A 15088-nucleotide genomic window follows, 5' to 3' on the forward strand; every position below is an offset into this window, starting at 1 on the left:
CTCTGTTCTGCCCTCCTCTGCCCTCCCCACCCCTCCAATAGGCTGTATCAGCGAATCCCTCTGCTGTGGCACAGAGCACTTTTTTATTCATTGCACGATTTATTTTTAGCCTGAAACAAGTGCATCCTAAAAATGGAGTTCCTGATGGGACAGGGGCCGGGCAGAGCTATGCGAGGTATCTGGGGCTTGGCCGCCCAGCCTGGCTCCCAGTCCACACGTGTGCGTGCGTGCCTGCGTGCGTGCGTGTGTGTGTGAGCCTCCACTCTCTTCTTCCTGAGCCCGCGACTACAGGGGCTGGAGCCGAGGAGGTGGAGTGTCAGTCCTGGGGCCCAGGAAGGGCAGGAGGGACAAACTCAGCCTCTCCTGAGAGTTTTACCTCCTTCTGCCTGCACTCAGTATTTCTGGGCAAGAAAAGCCAAACTTCTCCCAGATGAAGAGGACTTGCTTGTTTGTCGTGGGGGTCTACCTGCTGTCCTCCTGCAGGGCAGAAGAGGGGCTGAACTTCCCCACCTATGATGGCAAGGACCGTGTGGTGAGTCTCACCGAGAAGAACCTCAAGCAGGTCTTGAAGAAATACGACCTGCTCTGCCTCTATTACCATGAGCCGGTGTCTGCCGATAAGGTGGCTCAGAAACAGTTCCAGCTGAAAGAGATTGTGCTGGAGGTAAGCAGGGGGCGCGGACCACCGTGCCAGTGAGCTCGGGCTGGCCAGCGGGGGGATGTGGGCAGCGGGGCACAGAGCCCCTTACCCTGAAACCCTGCTGCATTCCGGTCTCCTGTAAGTCTGAAGATGTACTTGTTGCAAAGCTGGGGTGTGTGAGCAAGCCTGGGCTGAGACGCTGAAAATGGGGACAATGGAACGCGTCTGACTTAAAGTCTGTTGCATGGTGGTCCTTTGGGTATTTCAAGGGCAATAGCCCCAGCCACTGTTTTTCGGAGAGAATTAAAACTATTGTTAAAAGAGTGGTGACGTGAAACTCCCGGGGGCTTTGGTGGGTTTCATGCCGATGACCCACTCTTTGCGCTCCGCCCACGATGCTGGGCAGACAGGGGGCATGTGACCTTGCCTGTCCCGGTCACTGGGTGACCCTCCTTCCTGGCGCCGTGGTTTCCATCAGCGTTCCAAGTGTGGATGGGTGACGGCCTCAGCTGCAGGCTCAGTAACGGGAATTTTTGTTTTCCTCAGAAAGTTCTCGGTGTGAGTGCAGGGCTGACACTGAAGTCAGTTCTTATTTTGTCTGCATTACGTGGCCTGTGTGCAAACCTGGTGCCGGGGCCCGTTCCCGAAACCGGGTTGGGGCCCCGGAGCTCCTCCTGTGGCTCCCCCGCCCCGCCCCGGACAGCCTCGGGCCACTCACACTCAGGGGCCCCGCGCGTGCCGAGAGCCCCGGCGGTCACCCGGGTCCCTCGTCAGCCCCCGTGCCCGGCCCGGTCCAGGCACAAACCTGTGGAGAGGACTGCTTGAGAACTACAGTGGCTTACTAACCATCAGGAAGCTCCGTTTAATCAAATACTCTGATTAACAGATTTAACATATAAAGCCCACGTGGATTTGAATTCTCAAAAAAAAAAAAAAGGCTGATAAAATCCAGGAAAACCATCCGAAGCACATCAAAATGTCTTTAACAATTCAGCGAGCACTTCAGAACCCCGAGTGTCTGCGGGTCATCAGGCAAGCACCTGTTTTTCAGAGGGTTTGTGCTCCGCTGTGCGGGCAGCAGGGCAGCTCCAGTCAATGGAAAGTTCAGTGTCTTTAAAATGCCCCCGCCACCACCCTACTCTCCCTCGGCTCCGTGCGGGGGCAGACGCGAAATTCCACCCCCTCTGTGGGCTGCCAGCAGGAGAGAGCAGGGACGTCTTGGGTCTTCGGAGCACAGACACGGGGAAGTCGCAGGCTGGAAAAACCAGGCCGTCCGGCCAGGCTGCTCATAAAGTCCCCACTCCCATCACCGTCTCCATCTCAAACTGCCCCACTCAGTTACTGAGAGATATTTTTACGAAAAATTTAATTGAGGGCATAAGGATTCTACTTATGTGCTCGTCACAGTCTGGTTAGCCTAGAGCTCTAAAATAAAATAATAATAAAAAAAAAATAAAATAAAATAAAATAAAATAAAATAAAGTAAAGTAAAGTAAAGTAAAGTAAAGTAATCCCAGTGCCCCTCGGAGACTGAGGAGGGGCGGGGGGGGGGCTGGGGCGGGGCAGAGGGAGCGGAGGCCCCAGAGGCACCTGAGGTTGCAGTGGGCGCCCCTAGAGGGAAAAGAACACAGAACTCGGAGTCGGGAGATCGGGATCTGTACTACATCACATTTACATGATAATAATCACTGTGCACATTTATGAGATCGTCAGATAGAAATAATGAACATTTTGAACGCTCACTGGGTGCAGGGGCTACTTCAAGCCCTTTGCACATGTTAGCTGGTTTCGTCCTCACAGTGTTTCTATGGCGTAGGTCCGGTTACTAGCCCCATTTTACATATGGGGAAACTGAGGCACTGAGGGGCTCAGTTGCCCAAGGGCACTCAACTAGTGCAGGTGGCACAGGCCTGGCCCCTCCACCGCACTGCTGCTAGAGTCAGTGAGACAGGTGCAAGGAGCTGCTGGTACCCAGTTCAGCAGTGTTCCCAGAGTCTGCTTGAAGTAGAGGCTCTCAGCCCAGGACCCTGGGTCTGATCACCCCCAGGATCCCCGCCAGGGCTGAGCAGCACAGACCCCTGAAGCTACTGCTGATGCAAATGCCCAAACCAGGGAGGAGGCTGGGTGGGGGCAGCATGGGGGGCAGGCCTTTGGCAAGATGCCTGTCAGGTGTAGGCTGTTTCTCAGCACCCAGGACAAAAATGGTTCCAGGAGACCCATGGGTGGGAAGGGGGGTGGATGTGAGCCTCTCAATAGTCTTCATGGGCAAGCAACTATTTTGTCCTCTTAACTCACTGGACCCCAAACCTGCACTGGGGAAAATCTGGTTTGGAAGCCCACGCCGGAGCACGCCACCTCTCGGGCACTGCAGCCCGAGAGAGGGGGTGATGTTGGAGGACTTGCAGGCAGCAGCGGTGGAGCAGGAGTGCCAGCCCCAGGGCTGGGTGGGAGCGATGCGAGGCGAGGAGGAGGCAGGGGCGTCTCAGCCACCGGCACACAGCCCGGGTGGGGGCAGCAGGAAGGGCAGGTTCCTGTCCTCCAAGGAGTGTGAGAAGGAGGCTTTTGATGTTTTTTTTTTTTATCGTAACTCACACAGACACATATGTGCACTAATGAAACAATGTCATAAAACAATCCTTGTCATAGTCTATTTCACTTAAAAATGTTTCAACCAACAAAATCAGTTTCCCTCTCCCATAGCGAGTTGCCACCCCCAGGTTTAAAAGTCTGAGGACTTGTAGGGGTCAGGAGGCTAGGGATTCACATGTGTGGCTGGTCGCATGAGGGCTGTCCCATGCAATGAAAATCCCGAGATTCTGTGGTCGGTTATGTATGCTTTGTCTGCTTCTCCAAGGCAGCAGTTTTCAACCTTTTCCATCTTGTGGCACACATAAACTCATTACTAAAATTCCGCGGCACACCGAAAAATATGGTATTTTTGCCAATGTGACCAAAAAAATAGGTGTAATTTTAACTCATGCACATGGATGGCTGTGTTGTGTTGGTTGCTGTCATTTCTTTATGAGACAGTCTGAGGGAGAAGAAGTTGGTGCCCCTGACTGAATGAACGGTCAGGGGCTGCCTGTGTTAAAACTCCTCGCGGCACACCAGTGGAAAACCGCTGCTCTAAGACAGGACAGGAAGGACCCCCAGAGGCAGGCCCTCTGCAGGGCCAGGAGGGCACCGCTGCACTCGGGGCCTTGAACTGTCCTTCAGTGAGCCCTGCATCTGTCACTTACCCTGGTTGGGCCTCGGGGTGGACGCTGTGATACAGGGAACTTGGGACACTCAGGTGGCTCACAGCCTGATGGGAAGGAAGACAAGCAAACGAGAAGACACACAGAGATGCGGCCATTGTCACAGCAGAGCGACCTCCAGGGACCTCTGGGGATGCAGAGGGGAGAGGGAACCCCCCTACCCCCCACCCCTGCTGCACTCTGGGGGAAATGAGGGAGCTCTGGCACAGAAGAACCAGATTGTGCAAATGAGTGCGATTGACCAGGCAGGTCTGCAAGGGTGGGGCAGGGAACCCCAGGGGCGAAAAATCTAACAGCTCCCAATAGTTTCCCACCTGCTAGCTTTTTCCTAAAATGGGCTGTGAGGGCCTCATGCCTTCAGGGGAAGATTTTACCCCTGCTTTGTGGATTCCCCCATGGGTGGTCGTCCTGGAAGAGGCTGCCAGTCACTTAGACCTCCCTCTGACCGAGTGTGAGTTCCGTGGGAGAGCGGGGCTTGACGAGGGGAAGAGGGGAAGGGAGAGCCTGCAAGGCACTAAAAGCCTCAGCAGAGGAAGGGCCAGGAAAACGGCACCAGGATGCACCGAACTTGAACTTTGCTTTCGGGTTTGGCCGGGCCTAGCTCTGGAGCGCCCCAAGCCCGGTACGTGGTACATAGTTCCATACGGATGTTCTGTGAACCCTTGTGGAGTGGATGATTGCAATGTTTCAGCTCAGAAGAACCCGGGCAAGCATCTAGATTTCTTTTGAGCCCCTCATTTCATAGGTGTGGCCTTGCAGGGTTAAGACTTGCACAGCTGGCAGCCCTGGTTCCCGACTGGGCACTCTTCATCTCCAAAACAGCACACCCTCGGCGAGAAATGTTAGAATATGTAGAAAAAGAAAAAGAAAGCTACAGAAATTGCCACCCAGAAATAAACAGTGTTAATGGGTGGATAGATTCCTTTCTGGTATTTTTTTTCTACTCATAAACACACATTTTCAATTGGGTTTACACCATTTATAGTTTTGTTTTCTCATTTTCTTTTAAGATTTTATTTATTCTTTAGAGAGAGGAAGAGAGGGAGAGAAACATCAATGTGTGGTTGCCTCTCACGTACCCCCTACTGGGGACCTGGTCCACAACCCAGGCATGTGCCCTGACTGGGAACCGAACCGGCGACCCTTTGATTCTCAGGCTGGCACTCAACCACTGAGCCGCACCAGCCAGTGCATTGTTTTCTCATTTTCATTTCACTATATTGTGAGTGTTCCCATGTCATTACATAGTTTTACATTCTTTACAAACGTAACGTCAACAGCAGCATAATATTCCATTGCATGATTGTGCATGCTTTTTAAATACTTTCTCTATTTTCAGATAATGACATTTTTGGGGATTTTAAAAGACTTTGTCTATTTAGATTTTCATTGCTGTTTTAATGAACATTCTTTGATTTCCAGCCGGACAAACTTTTTTCATAAAATTATTTGCCACTTACATGTTTCCTTCCGTGCACGATTTCTCTGTTCAGGGGCCGGCACAGTTATGCAGGGAGCTGCGGCGTGGTATGCTGTTCCCCTCGGCTTCAGCCGAGACCGCAGATTCAGCCGACACCACCGCGGCCACATTGTTATCGGCACCGCAGGGCTCAGGGACCCGAGAGGGAGGAGACATGGGCAGTGAACGCAGTTCCTCCTTTCTCTCTTGTTGCCCCCTCTGCTTCCCCCTCAAACCTGTGGTGCAAAGCACCGCTTCTAGAATGTTCTGTAAATACTGCCAGAAAGTCCTCCACTGTCACAATCACCTCGTTGAGAGGTGGCATGCTCCAAAGCGGGCTTCTGAAGCAAACAGAGCTGGGTTCAACCCCCGAGGAAGAAGCCTGCCCACGTTCAGGTTCATCACTTGTAAAGTGGAGACGGCATGGTGGTGTGAAGACTCAGTGAGGTAGCTAGGCAAGGGCACGGCTTCTGAACACTGGAAGGTGCTGGGCGCTCTCCTGGCCGGGCTGGATTTTAGACCCAGCCCAGCCGAACCCCATTATTTTACAGACGGAGGACACCAGGCCACTTTCAGAAGCTCAGGACAGGTGATGTGACCCCATATTGCTTGTTCATAGCCAGCTAAGCCCCAGAGGGTGGAGCGACCTGCCCGTGGTCACAGGCTCTGGATGTCCCCACGTCCAGCTCTCCCTCCGATCTCTACGGCTTTGCTGAGTCTGATACAGGCAGTGACCTCACCAACACCACTCACTAATCAGCCCCTTTCACACGTTCAGTCCCAGGACGGCCTCTGTCCCTTTGAAAAGTGCTTCCACTCTACCGCCTAGCTTACTCTTTCTCCATGGAGATACGTGTTGGAAATCTTCTAGATTGGGAGCCTCCTGAGGGCCACCTGAGTCCAAAGCAAACGTGGGGCTGGGGGAAGTGACAAAACTGGAACCAAGTTCACATGGACAAGGATCAAAAAACGGCTCATGAGTCAGAAACACAACTAAATGAATGGACAGGCCATGGGGCGGTGTTGCCACGGACACCTCGGTATAAGAGTCTGGGTTTGCATCACACTGGGGGTTCCTGAGCACACGGGACCGATGTCATTGTTCTGCCAGACACTAAGCCAGGTGCCGGGAGTCACTTAGTCCTCCCTCTTCCCCTCCTGCCTTCACACCGGTCCTATCCCAGAGTCCAAGGCCCAAGAGTCTCTTCCACACCTCTCCACTTTTCGGAAACCAGCAGTCCAACCTGAAAAGGAAGAACGGAAAGGGCAAAAGCTCTTTCCTGGTGAGCTTCGTGCTTATGTGGGACAGTGTCGTGGCCGCGTACACGTCTGTAGAAGGAGGCAGGCACGGCCCAGTTTCAGGGCCTCTGGGCACATTGGTGTTCAAGGCTGAGGCTGTTAACTGTACACGTGTGTTTTGGGGGGGTTACTGTAGGCCAGCCTGTAACAAACACAGTGGTCCCCCTCACCTGCTTTCTGCGGCTTCAGTTAGCCAGGGTCAGCTACGGTCCAAAGATATTAAATGGAAAGTTCCAGAAATGCACAATTCATAAATCCTAAATTGCTCACCTTCCTGAGTAGTGTGATGAAATCCCGCACCAGCCGGTGTCTCCACACTATGTATGCTACCTGCCTGTTGTCACTTAGGCTGCTCTGTGATCGGATTCATTGTCACAGTATCTCAGTGTTTGTGCTCAAGTCACCCCAATATTACTTGGGAATGACGCCAAAGCCATTCACGTACCTCATTATAGCCTGGTGTTATAACTGTTCTATTTTATCGGTCGTTGTTCATCTCTTACTGTGCCTACTTAGTGAGTTAAACTTTATCAAAGACATGTATGATAGAAAAAATAGTATGTATAGAGTTTGCTACTGTCCACAGGTTCAGGCATTCATTCGTGGGCAGTCTTGGGACGCATCCCCCACGGACAAGGAGGGACCACTGTATGCCTTTATTGGATTGGGAGAAATGATGGAGGGTCTTCTCAGGCATGTAGCAAGTGTTTAAGAGCATGAAAATTAGTGTTGTGAATCCCTGACTAGACATATTGATGCATCAAATGTCCATTGATCAGAGTGGACTCAATAATCTTTGCATTAAAAAATGAATGAAAGAGCCAGTGAATGGATAATGAATGAGTGGTGCTTTCCATATTGTGAACATTAAAAATGGGTTCATTTGTTTAGGGTGAACTGGGTCCCTTGCGCTGGCAGTAGAGCTGGGGTCTTGGCACAGAAATGGCCACATCATCCAGGCAGCTGCATGCCAGGTCAGCTCACAGCTCCCACTGATTTCCAGCAGGGTTCGGCTAGGGTGGGAGGTCCGAGGCTGCCCCTCGGTGTCCCCTCCTCAGGGGCCTTAGCTCCCCACACAAAAGCTGCTGCCGTTTACACAGGACCTTCCCCGCAGCTTCCTCCCAAGCCCTCTGGGACGTTAAATGGCAGGGTTGTCCCGTAAAGATTATTGGAAGTGGCCTGTCTCCCAGCAGGGACGATTGTTGTGATGACCAATGTTTCAGGCCTGGCAAGCAGATCCCTTTCTGATAATTTCTAGATGGTGATTCCAGCACAGATTACCCATCAGGCCCTCTGGAGGAGGGGGAGGCGGGTCCCATCAGCTATGGCAGAATCAAACATCAGAATCCTGTGCAATGGAGGCCTCTGGGTTCTGCTGCTATTCAGGGAAGTCCCTTGATGCCATTGCTCTCAGTCTGCCACAGCCCCTCATAGACTATATTCAGCCCCTCCGTCTATATTCAGGTCACAGTCTTTTTTGTATACTAGTGAAAATATCTTCGGCTGGGAGTAATACAACCTCCTCAAATCCTGCCACATACCCAATGCAATTGGCATGACTCTTGTGTGCACTTGATGAGCGTGGCCATCTGGTATACCCAGCCTCGGATGAGGGAGCAGTGCTTGGGACAGGCAGACACCTGGGGGTCAGAGTGCCTGAACTTCTTCTCTTATACGCAATGCCCTATTTAATCCATGGCAGGTCACAAATATGCCCCCATCTTACTCATTTATAAAGTCAATCATATAGTTTCTATCTCGGTGAATTAAAAGAATGATATGAAAGCAGGAGAATAAGAATCTCTTGTAAAATTCTAAGAAGCTGTGCAAGTACCAGGTATTATTATTTTGTTATGCTGGCTCCTGCTTGGGAAATTAATCATTGTAGAATGCCCGAGTGCCTGAAATATAGCCAGTGCTTTTCGAACGCTAATTCCCTTCACCTGTCAGTGGAATTTCAGAACATGTTCTTGGCCAATTGCAATAGTTCTCAACCTTGGCTGCATGTTGGAATCAGCTAAGGAGTTTTTTAGAATACTGGGCCTTATCTTCCAGATACTTGTTTAATTGGTCACAGGGTAAGGGATGATACTACAGTTTTTAAAAACTCCGTGGGTGATTCAAGTGTGCAGCCAAGTTTGTAGACCACTTAAACCTACCTGGAGACCTCAAAATGTGGACCCCAGAGCAACGTCAAGGGCCTCACTTGGGTGCTTGTTATGTGTAAATGGGATCCCCAGGTGATTTGCAGCCGTGTTGAAGTTTGCAGAGCACTGTGCCTGTCTCTTGGGCTGGGTGACCAGAATCATGTTGCCCTTGCTCGACCTTTGGTCTCTTGGCTCCCCTGGAGGACACTGCATGTCAGCGTACCTGTGCTTTGGAGAACTACTGGGGTGTTAGGTTGGTCCTGGAGCTGCAAAGATTCGGGTCTGCTCTGGGACTCAGCCAGGCCTCCCAGGCCCCCCCCCCCACTGTCCCCTCACACAGGCAGTGATCAGTACTTCAGACCTCCTCACAAGGGCCCCTGGAAAGCCTTCCCCTACTTTGGAGGTTTCAAGTCAAATTGTGGGGTTTTCTAAGAAATCAGAAGATGGCTTTCTAAGTAATCTTTCTTCAGGGTCCAGGAATTACCTTCAGAAAGAGAGGGAAAGCATCGATTTGGTTGCTGTGTCTCACTGCATTTTCCCCCAAAGAAACGAACATCTGAGAATTCTGGAGGCATAGGATATGGAATGCTAAGATGTGAACGTGTTTAACAGGGAACCATGGGAAAACTTCTTGGCGCAAACTGGTGAGTGTTGCACAAGGTGAAACTAAGTCTTGTGAACACCCAAAGAGAAATATTCATTATTCCATCTACTCCTCCACTCTTCAGGTGCTGCCCACTGACAACGTGCAGATAACATAGCCCCGGACGGCTGAGAGATGTCCTTCTTGTATTGATAACAATTCACTTCCTCCAGTTCCGGGTGGCATGTCACCTCATCAAAGAAGTATTCTCCCTGACCACCTATACAGATCGCACTCCCCAATCACTCCTTTTATCCTCTCTATTGGACTCTGTCTGTCCCCTTGCATAGTGTCTAGCACCCCTGCAGAACGTAAAATCCACAGAGGCAAAGACTTTATTCTCTCCATGGCTGTACCCCAGCACCGAAACCAGTGTCTGACTCAGTGGGCACTTAGTGGTATTTGTTGAATGAATGTTGAATGAACAGAAGGAAGAGAAGAGAAACAGCACTAACTACAAACTTACCCTAGACCATACCCAATATGGGTGCTTTACATCTGTTATTGAATTCTTACAATATATTCTCACATTACATTCACAGAAAGGATCTCATAAAATTAAGTAGAAATCATCCAAAGTCACGAAGCTAGAAAATCACAGACATGAAACAGGACTTGAAGCCATATCTGTTTGATTCCAAATGTCATGTTCCTGCCACTGCACCAAGGAACAGCTGAGTGGGATTGCTTCATGCTCACACGCAGTGCCAGCTCACAAGGGGACAGGTGTTTCTAGTTTGTGTTCTGGATTTTCACCTGCACTTGAGCAGTATTTACTGGTACAGCTAGTCTGTGTGTTGAACCAGAATGACCTGTGTGAGTAAAGAGACTAATGCTTAGCACCTACTTGGTATTAAATCAATGTTTGCTGGATGGATGGATGGATAGATGGATAAAAGGATAGAAAAGGCAAAGGCAAAGAACTATGGATACATTGCCTACATGGCAAATATATTTCTCCTTGATTTCTTTTTAAATTAAATTAATTTTTTAAAGAATTGAACATAATAGTAAAAAAAATAGATTGAACCTGTCAGATTGAAGGACCTGTTTGTCATCCTCACTTAATTCTACTGAAATATGGTTTAGGCTGATTTTTTTTAAGATTTTATTTATTTATTTATTTTTAGGGAGGGAAGGGAAGGAGAGAGAGAGAGAGAGAGAGAGAAACATCAATGTGCGGTTGCTGGGAGTTATGGCCTGCAACCCAGGAATGTACCCTGGCTGGGAATCGAACCTGGGACACTTTGGTTCCCAGCCCGCGCTCAATCCACTGAGCTACGCCAGCCAGGGCCTAGGCTGATTTTTTTACAGCCACGGGACTCTCGGTCCTCTATGCACACGGCATGGGCAGAAGCCTCTGTGCACTGCAGGGCCGGCCATGCCTGCAAACCTCTTCAGCCCTGGCAGGCATGCCAGAGGTTGCATTTCCAACCCCCAAGAGAGGAGGGCAAAATGAAGTGGCCGGACTCAAGCGAATCCGCGGCTGGAATGATGTGGGAATTCTGGGCAGAGAATAGCAACACATGCAAGATTCAGGCATTTCTTCCCACTGTCCGCTGCCCAAAGATGGCCTTCTCCACACTTGCACCTGCCACACTCCGAAAAATCCGATGAGGTCAGGCTTATTTTGGCCTGGCTTTGGGAACGAATCCTCACCCAGAGCCAGCATTCTCTTGGGACGTGTGTGCGCAGGCTCACTCTTCAGCTGCGATCTCCTTCGAGCCCAAGGGCCCCCGCACCATTCGGGGAGGGTCTGCTGTGCACATCTCAGCAGTAATATGGGTGCTTGGGTGAGACGGTGAAGCAGCGAGAGGCGCAGTGGTGAGAGAGTGGGTCGAACGGATGACCGGCAAATTCTCCCTTCCGCGTATAGAATTAGTGGGGAAACAGACTCCACAGAGTGGCAAACACACTGTTGATTCAGAAGGTTTAGACCAGCGGGACCTTCTTCTCCCACTCCCGTCCCTCCAAAAGCCCTCAGTACTCGAGCTCAGATAGGATGTGTCTAGTCATCGTATCCCCAAGGGAGACCTTCTCTCAAAGTCACACACTTTAAATTTTATTTTTAAGTTACAGTTCACATTCAGCATGATTTTGTATTAGTTTCAGGTGTATGGTGTAGTGGTTAGACAGTCAGTGTGTGACAATGTGGGGTCCCAACATCTCCAGCGCCCGCCTGGCACCGTACACGGTTTTTACAATATTGTTGACTATGTTCCCCGTGCTGTACTTTGCACCCTCGTGACTGTTCGTCACCACCAATGTCTACTTCTTAATCTCTTCACCTCTTTCAGGCAGGCCTCCAAGCCCCTCCCCTCTGGCAGCCATCACAAGTTATAAATTTTTAATTAGAGACATGAGATACCGTGATTATAATGCAAAGCCGTAAAATAAAAAGGAAGAAAATCGATTTGAGTCACCAGACTCTCCTTTCAAAGCAGCAGCCCTGCTCTTTTGCAATGTGAGCTTCCCCGATCGGGTGTGGAGGATTTTTGCGTAATAAACAGCCCAGGCTTAGCCTCTGAAATGACTGTCCCCCAAGAAAGCCAGCCCCTCGAAGTGCGGAGTCTGTACAACAAAGCCTCGCAGGCTCCCTCGTCTGCACACTGGGTGTGGTTCTGTCCACAGGAGCCGCTCCTGTTTGGACGGCCACGCGGGGGGATGGCCCGTGCACCATCTTTCAGTGCGTGGGGCCGGGCGGGCCTCTGAGTGCCGGGCGTCTGCTCCGGGAGCGCCCATCCGCCCGCCTGCTGCTCGGTGCCCCATGCCAGGCTGGCCTCTCCACACCATCTGCTGTGTGGTGGGCAGGGAGCTGGGACCACAGGTACTTACTCCCTCTCACACTCACCTGCCTCTCCTTACAGTGACACACAGCCACCCTGGCTCAGGACACCCAACGAATGTGACCCGCTCAGAGTGTCACCACTGATGAGTAGCAGAGCCAGCATTTGGGCCCAGGGGCCTGCGAGGCCCCAGTGTAGGGACATGAACGGAACCAGAGTGTGGGCCCTGAACCCGAGTGTCACCCATTTACTTATGAAGGAAATGACAGTTACCCCCCGCCCCCCAACACACACACTAAAAAAAGTGAATAGTCTCTGGTTGAGTGGTGCAGTTGGTTGGAGCATCGTCTCATTCACCAAAAGGTTGAGGGTTCGATTCCCGGTCAGGGCACATCCCAGGTTGCAGGTTCAATCCCCAGTTGGGATGCACACGGGAGGCAATTGATAAGATATTTCTCTCTCACATCAATGCTTCTCTCTCTCTGCCTCTCAATTCAATAAATATATTGTTGGGTAAGGACTTAAAAAAGTGAGTACAACACATAAGCAGCAGCTGACAATATCTCCTGGCATTGTCAAAAACACAGCCTTGAAGTTAGAGCCGCCTGCGTTTGAGTCCTTGCACGGTCAAGTCCTTGAACTGGACATCTGACCACAGGCCAGTGACTCAACTTCTCAAGGCCGAGCGCCTTCCTGGGTGAAACGAACCACACTGCCCTCATCACAGGATTCTCACGAAGAGGAAGGAGGCGGCATGTGGAATGACCAGCACGCTGGGTGCTCATAGAGGACCCTCCTTGGAATGACTGTGTCTGTGACAGCTCCAGCTCTCTGCTTAGCTCTCTGTAGTGTTTGTTGCCATTAGCAGATTCATCAAAATAAACACGAGTGAGACGTTTCACAGAGTTCAGCCAAGCAGCCACGCTCTCCCGTGTGCGCGGTAGGGATGCAAGCCGCGGGCCTGTGCTTGCAGCCATTCCTTCACGGTCGGGAGGTCTCTCCAGCCGCCGAAGCCCTCCCCCTGCTGTCTTCTTTTCATGAGGAGTGCCAGCCCACAGGAAGTTTAGTCTTGAAAGGGACGATCTGTCCCTGGCTCCAGGGTTGCAGTGACAACCTCGTGGGCCGCTCCTGCGGCAGGGCGGAGGTGGGGGGCTGCCCTCACAGGCTCTGGGGCACAGAGCTCTGCCGAGAGACCTGGAAAGGGGCATGGTCTAGCCCGGCGTCACTCAGGTCTACTTTCTAAAACCCCTACTCGGACAACACTTTTAGTATGAAAAGCAAAGGCCTGGCCTCCAGAGATGGCCTCCTTCGTCCAGTCAGTGTGGCCGGCACTGAGCGCTCCACAGGGAGACTGACTGTGTGCCGGAGCCGGTCGTGGAGCAAGATTCTCCGTGTGGGGCCCAGGCCCAGCGCCGGCGTCACCCGGGACCTTGTCAGAAATGCAGATTCCAGGGTCCCCTCCCAGGCCCGCCGAATCCGAAACTCTGGGCGGGCCCAGCTGTCTGCGTCTGCATGGGGCTTCGCTCCGGGTGATGCTGACGCGGCTCAGGGTCCACACGGAAGGCTGGTGTCGTGGGGCTGCTTGCAGCGAATTTGTAGGGAACGCACAGCCACCAAGCGCTTGCACCCATGTTCCTCCTGCAGTTTTGGTCTCATTTTTCATATCAGAAAACTGAAATCGGAGAGGCTGTGGCCTGTGAGGCCCCGGTGTAGGAACACGAATGTGAAGGATGAGAGCGTGGGCCCCCGAGCCAGAGTGCCGGGTTTGGGATGCCCGCTGTGTCACTTCAGTGCTGTGTGGTCCTGAGCAAGTTGGTTGACCTCTCTGTGCCTCCCTTCCTCATCTGCAAACCCACTTCATGTGGGTTTTGGGAAGACTCAATAAGATAATTCATAGTAGGGTTGGAGCAGTACCTGGCAGGTAGGAGACACCCGTTACCATTGCTGTGACGGTATTTCTCTGTGTGACAGAGTGGAAAAAACACACAGTGTTGGCCCTGGGGTCTTCACTTTGGCACTGACCGAGGTGATGGCCCAAAATAAAGCAGGCGACAGTCTCCCTCGCCCCCAAGGCTGTTTCAGGGGCCACCCGGTCCAGCACCCCGAGGCCCCAGGATTCACCTGAATCTCAGAATAGCTGCTCCACCCACTCCCCGCCCCCTGCAAGGGCACACCTCGTGCCTGCCCCCAGCTATACATAGAGCTGGCCTCACCCAAGTGGAAAGCAACGGGAGATTATCGGGAGATAAGCGTCAGCTCTCGGGGGTTCTGGGAGGACACGCAGTTGTTGAATTGCTTGACGTGTGGCCAGATGGGATCAGGGACAGTGGGTGAGAACAGCCGCTGGGCTCTTAGCTTCCAGGGACGGAGCAGGAGGGCAGCCAGGGTATTTTTAATGCCTGGCCCGAGGGACATTCCCTCGGAGCAAAGACCTGTGACATTTTCCCCGGGCTCCTCAGTCCTTAGACAGTTTTTTTTTTTCAAATCCCTGGCCCTGCAGGAGGGTCCTCGGAGCTCCCCAGTGAGTCACCCTGCCCTTTCCCTCTGGCCCACCTCCCCCACTTTCTCTCTGACCACGAAGCAAATGCGTCCTCCCCGCAGGAAGACAGCCCTTGGGAAGGGGCGCAAATGCAGCTTTCTTCCCACCTGCCCACCTGGACTGGGGCTCAGAAGTGCTACAAAGGCACAGACCTGGGGACACGGGCAGACGCAGAGGCACCGGCACACTGCACTCCTGTCCTCTGAGGCCCCGGGAGCCTCACACAGCCCAGGGAGCTTGTCCTCAGGTGCTTCTGAATCAGCATCACCTTCGTCTCACGGGCAAACTTCTGGAACAAGTGACCCACACCTGCTCCAA

The 15088-nt window shown here is 52.0% G+C and overlaps 1 protein-coding gene across 1 annotated transcript in view; it reads left to right on the plus strand.

The window, feature by feature from the left end:
- The first annotated feature begins 222 nt into the window (after nucleotides 1–222).
- CASQ2 (calsequestrin 2) overlaps nucleotides 223–15088 on the plus strand; it is a 57342-nt gene continuing 42476 nt past the window's right edge. The window contains exon 1 of the mRNA XM_045817257.1: nucleotides 223–664. Coding sequence (XP_045673213.1) covers nucleotides 431–664 — 234 coding nt within the window. The 5' untranslated portion in view covers nucleotides 223–430. The remainder of the gene's footprint in view (nucleotides 665–15088) is intronic.

This window comes from Phyllostomus hastatus, unplaced genomic scaffold, assembly GCF_019186645.2.
Source record: "Phyllostomus hastatus isolate PE091 unplaced genomic scaffold, TTU_PhHast_1.1 phas_scaffold_216, whole genome shotgun sequence".
NCBI lineage: Eukaryota > Metazoa > Chordata > Mammalia > Chiroptera > Phyllostomidae > Phyllostomus > Phyllostomus hastatus.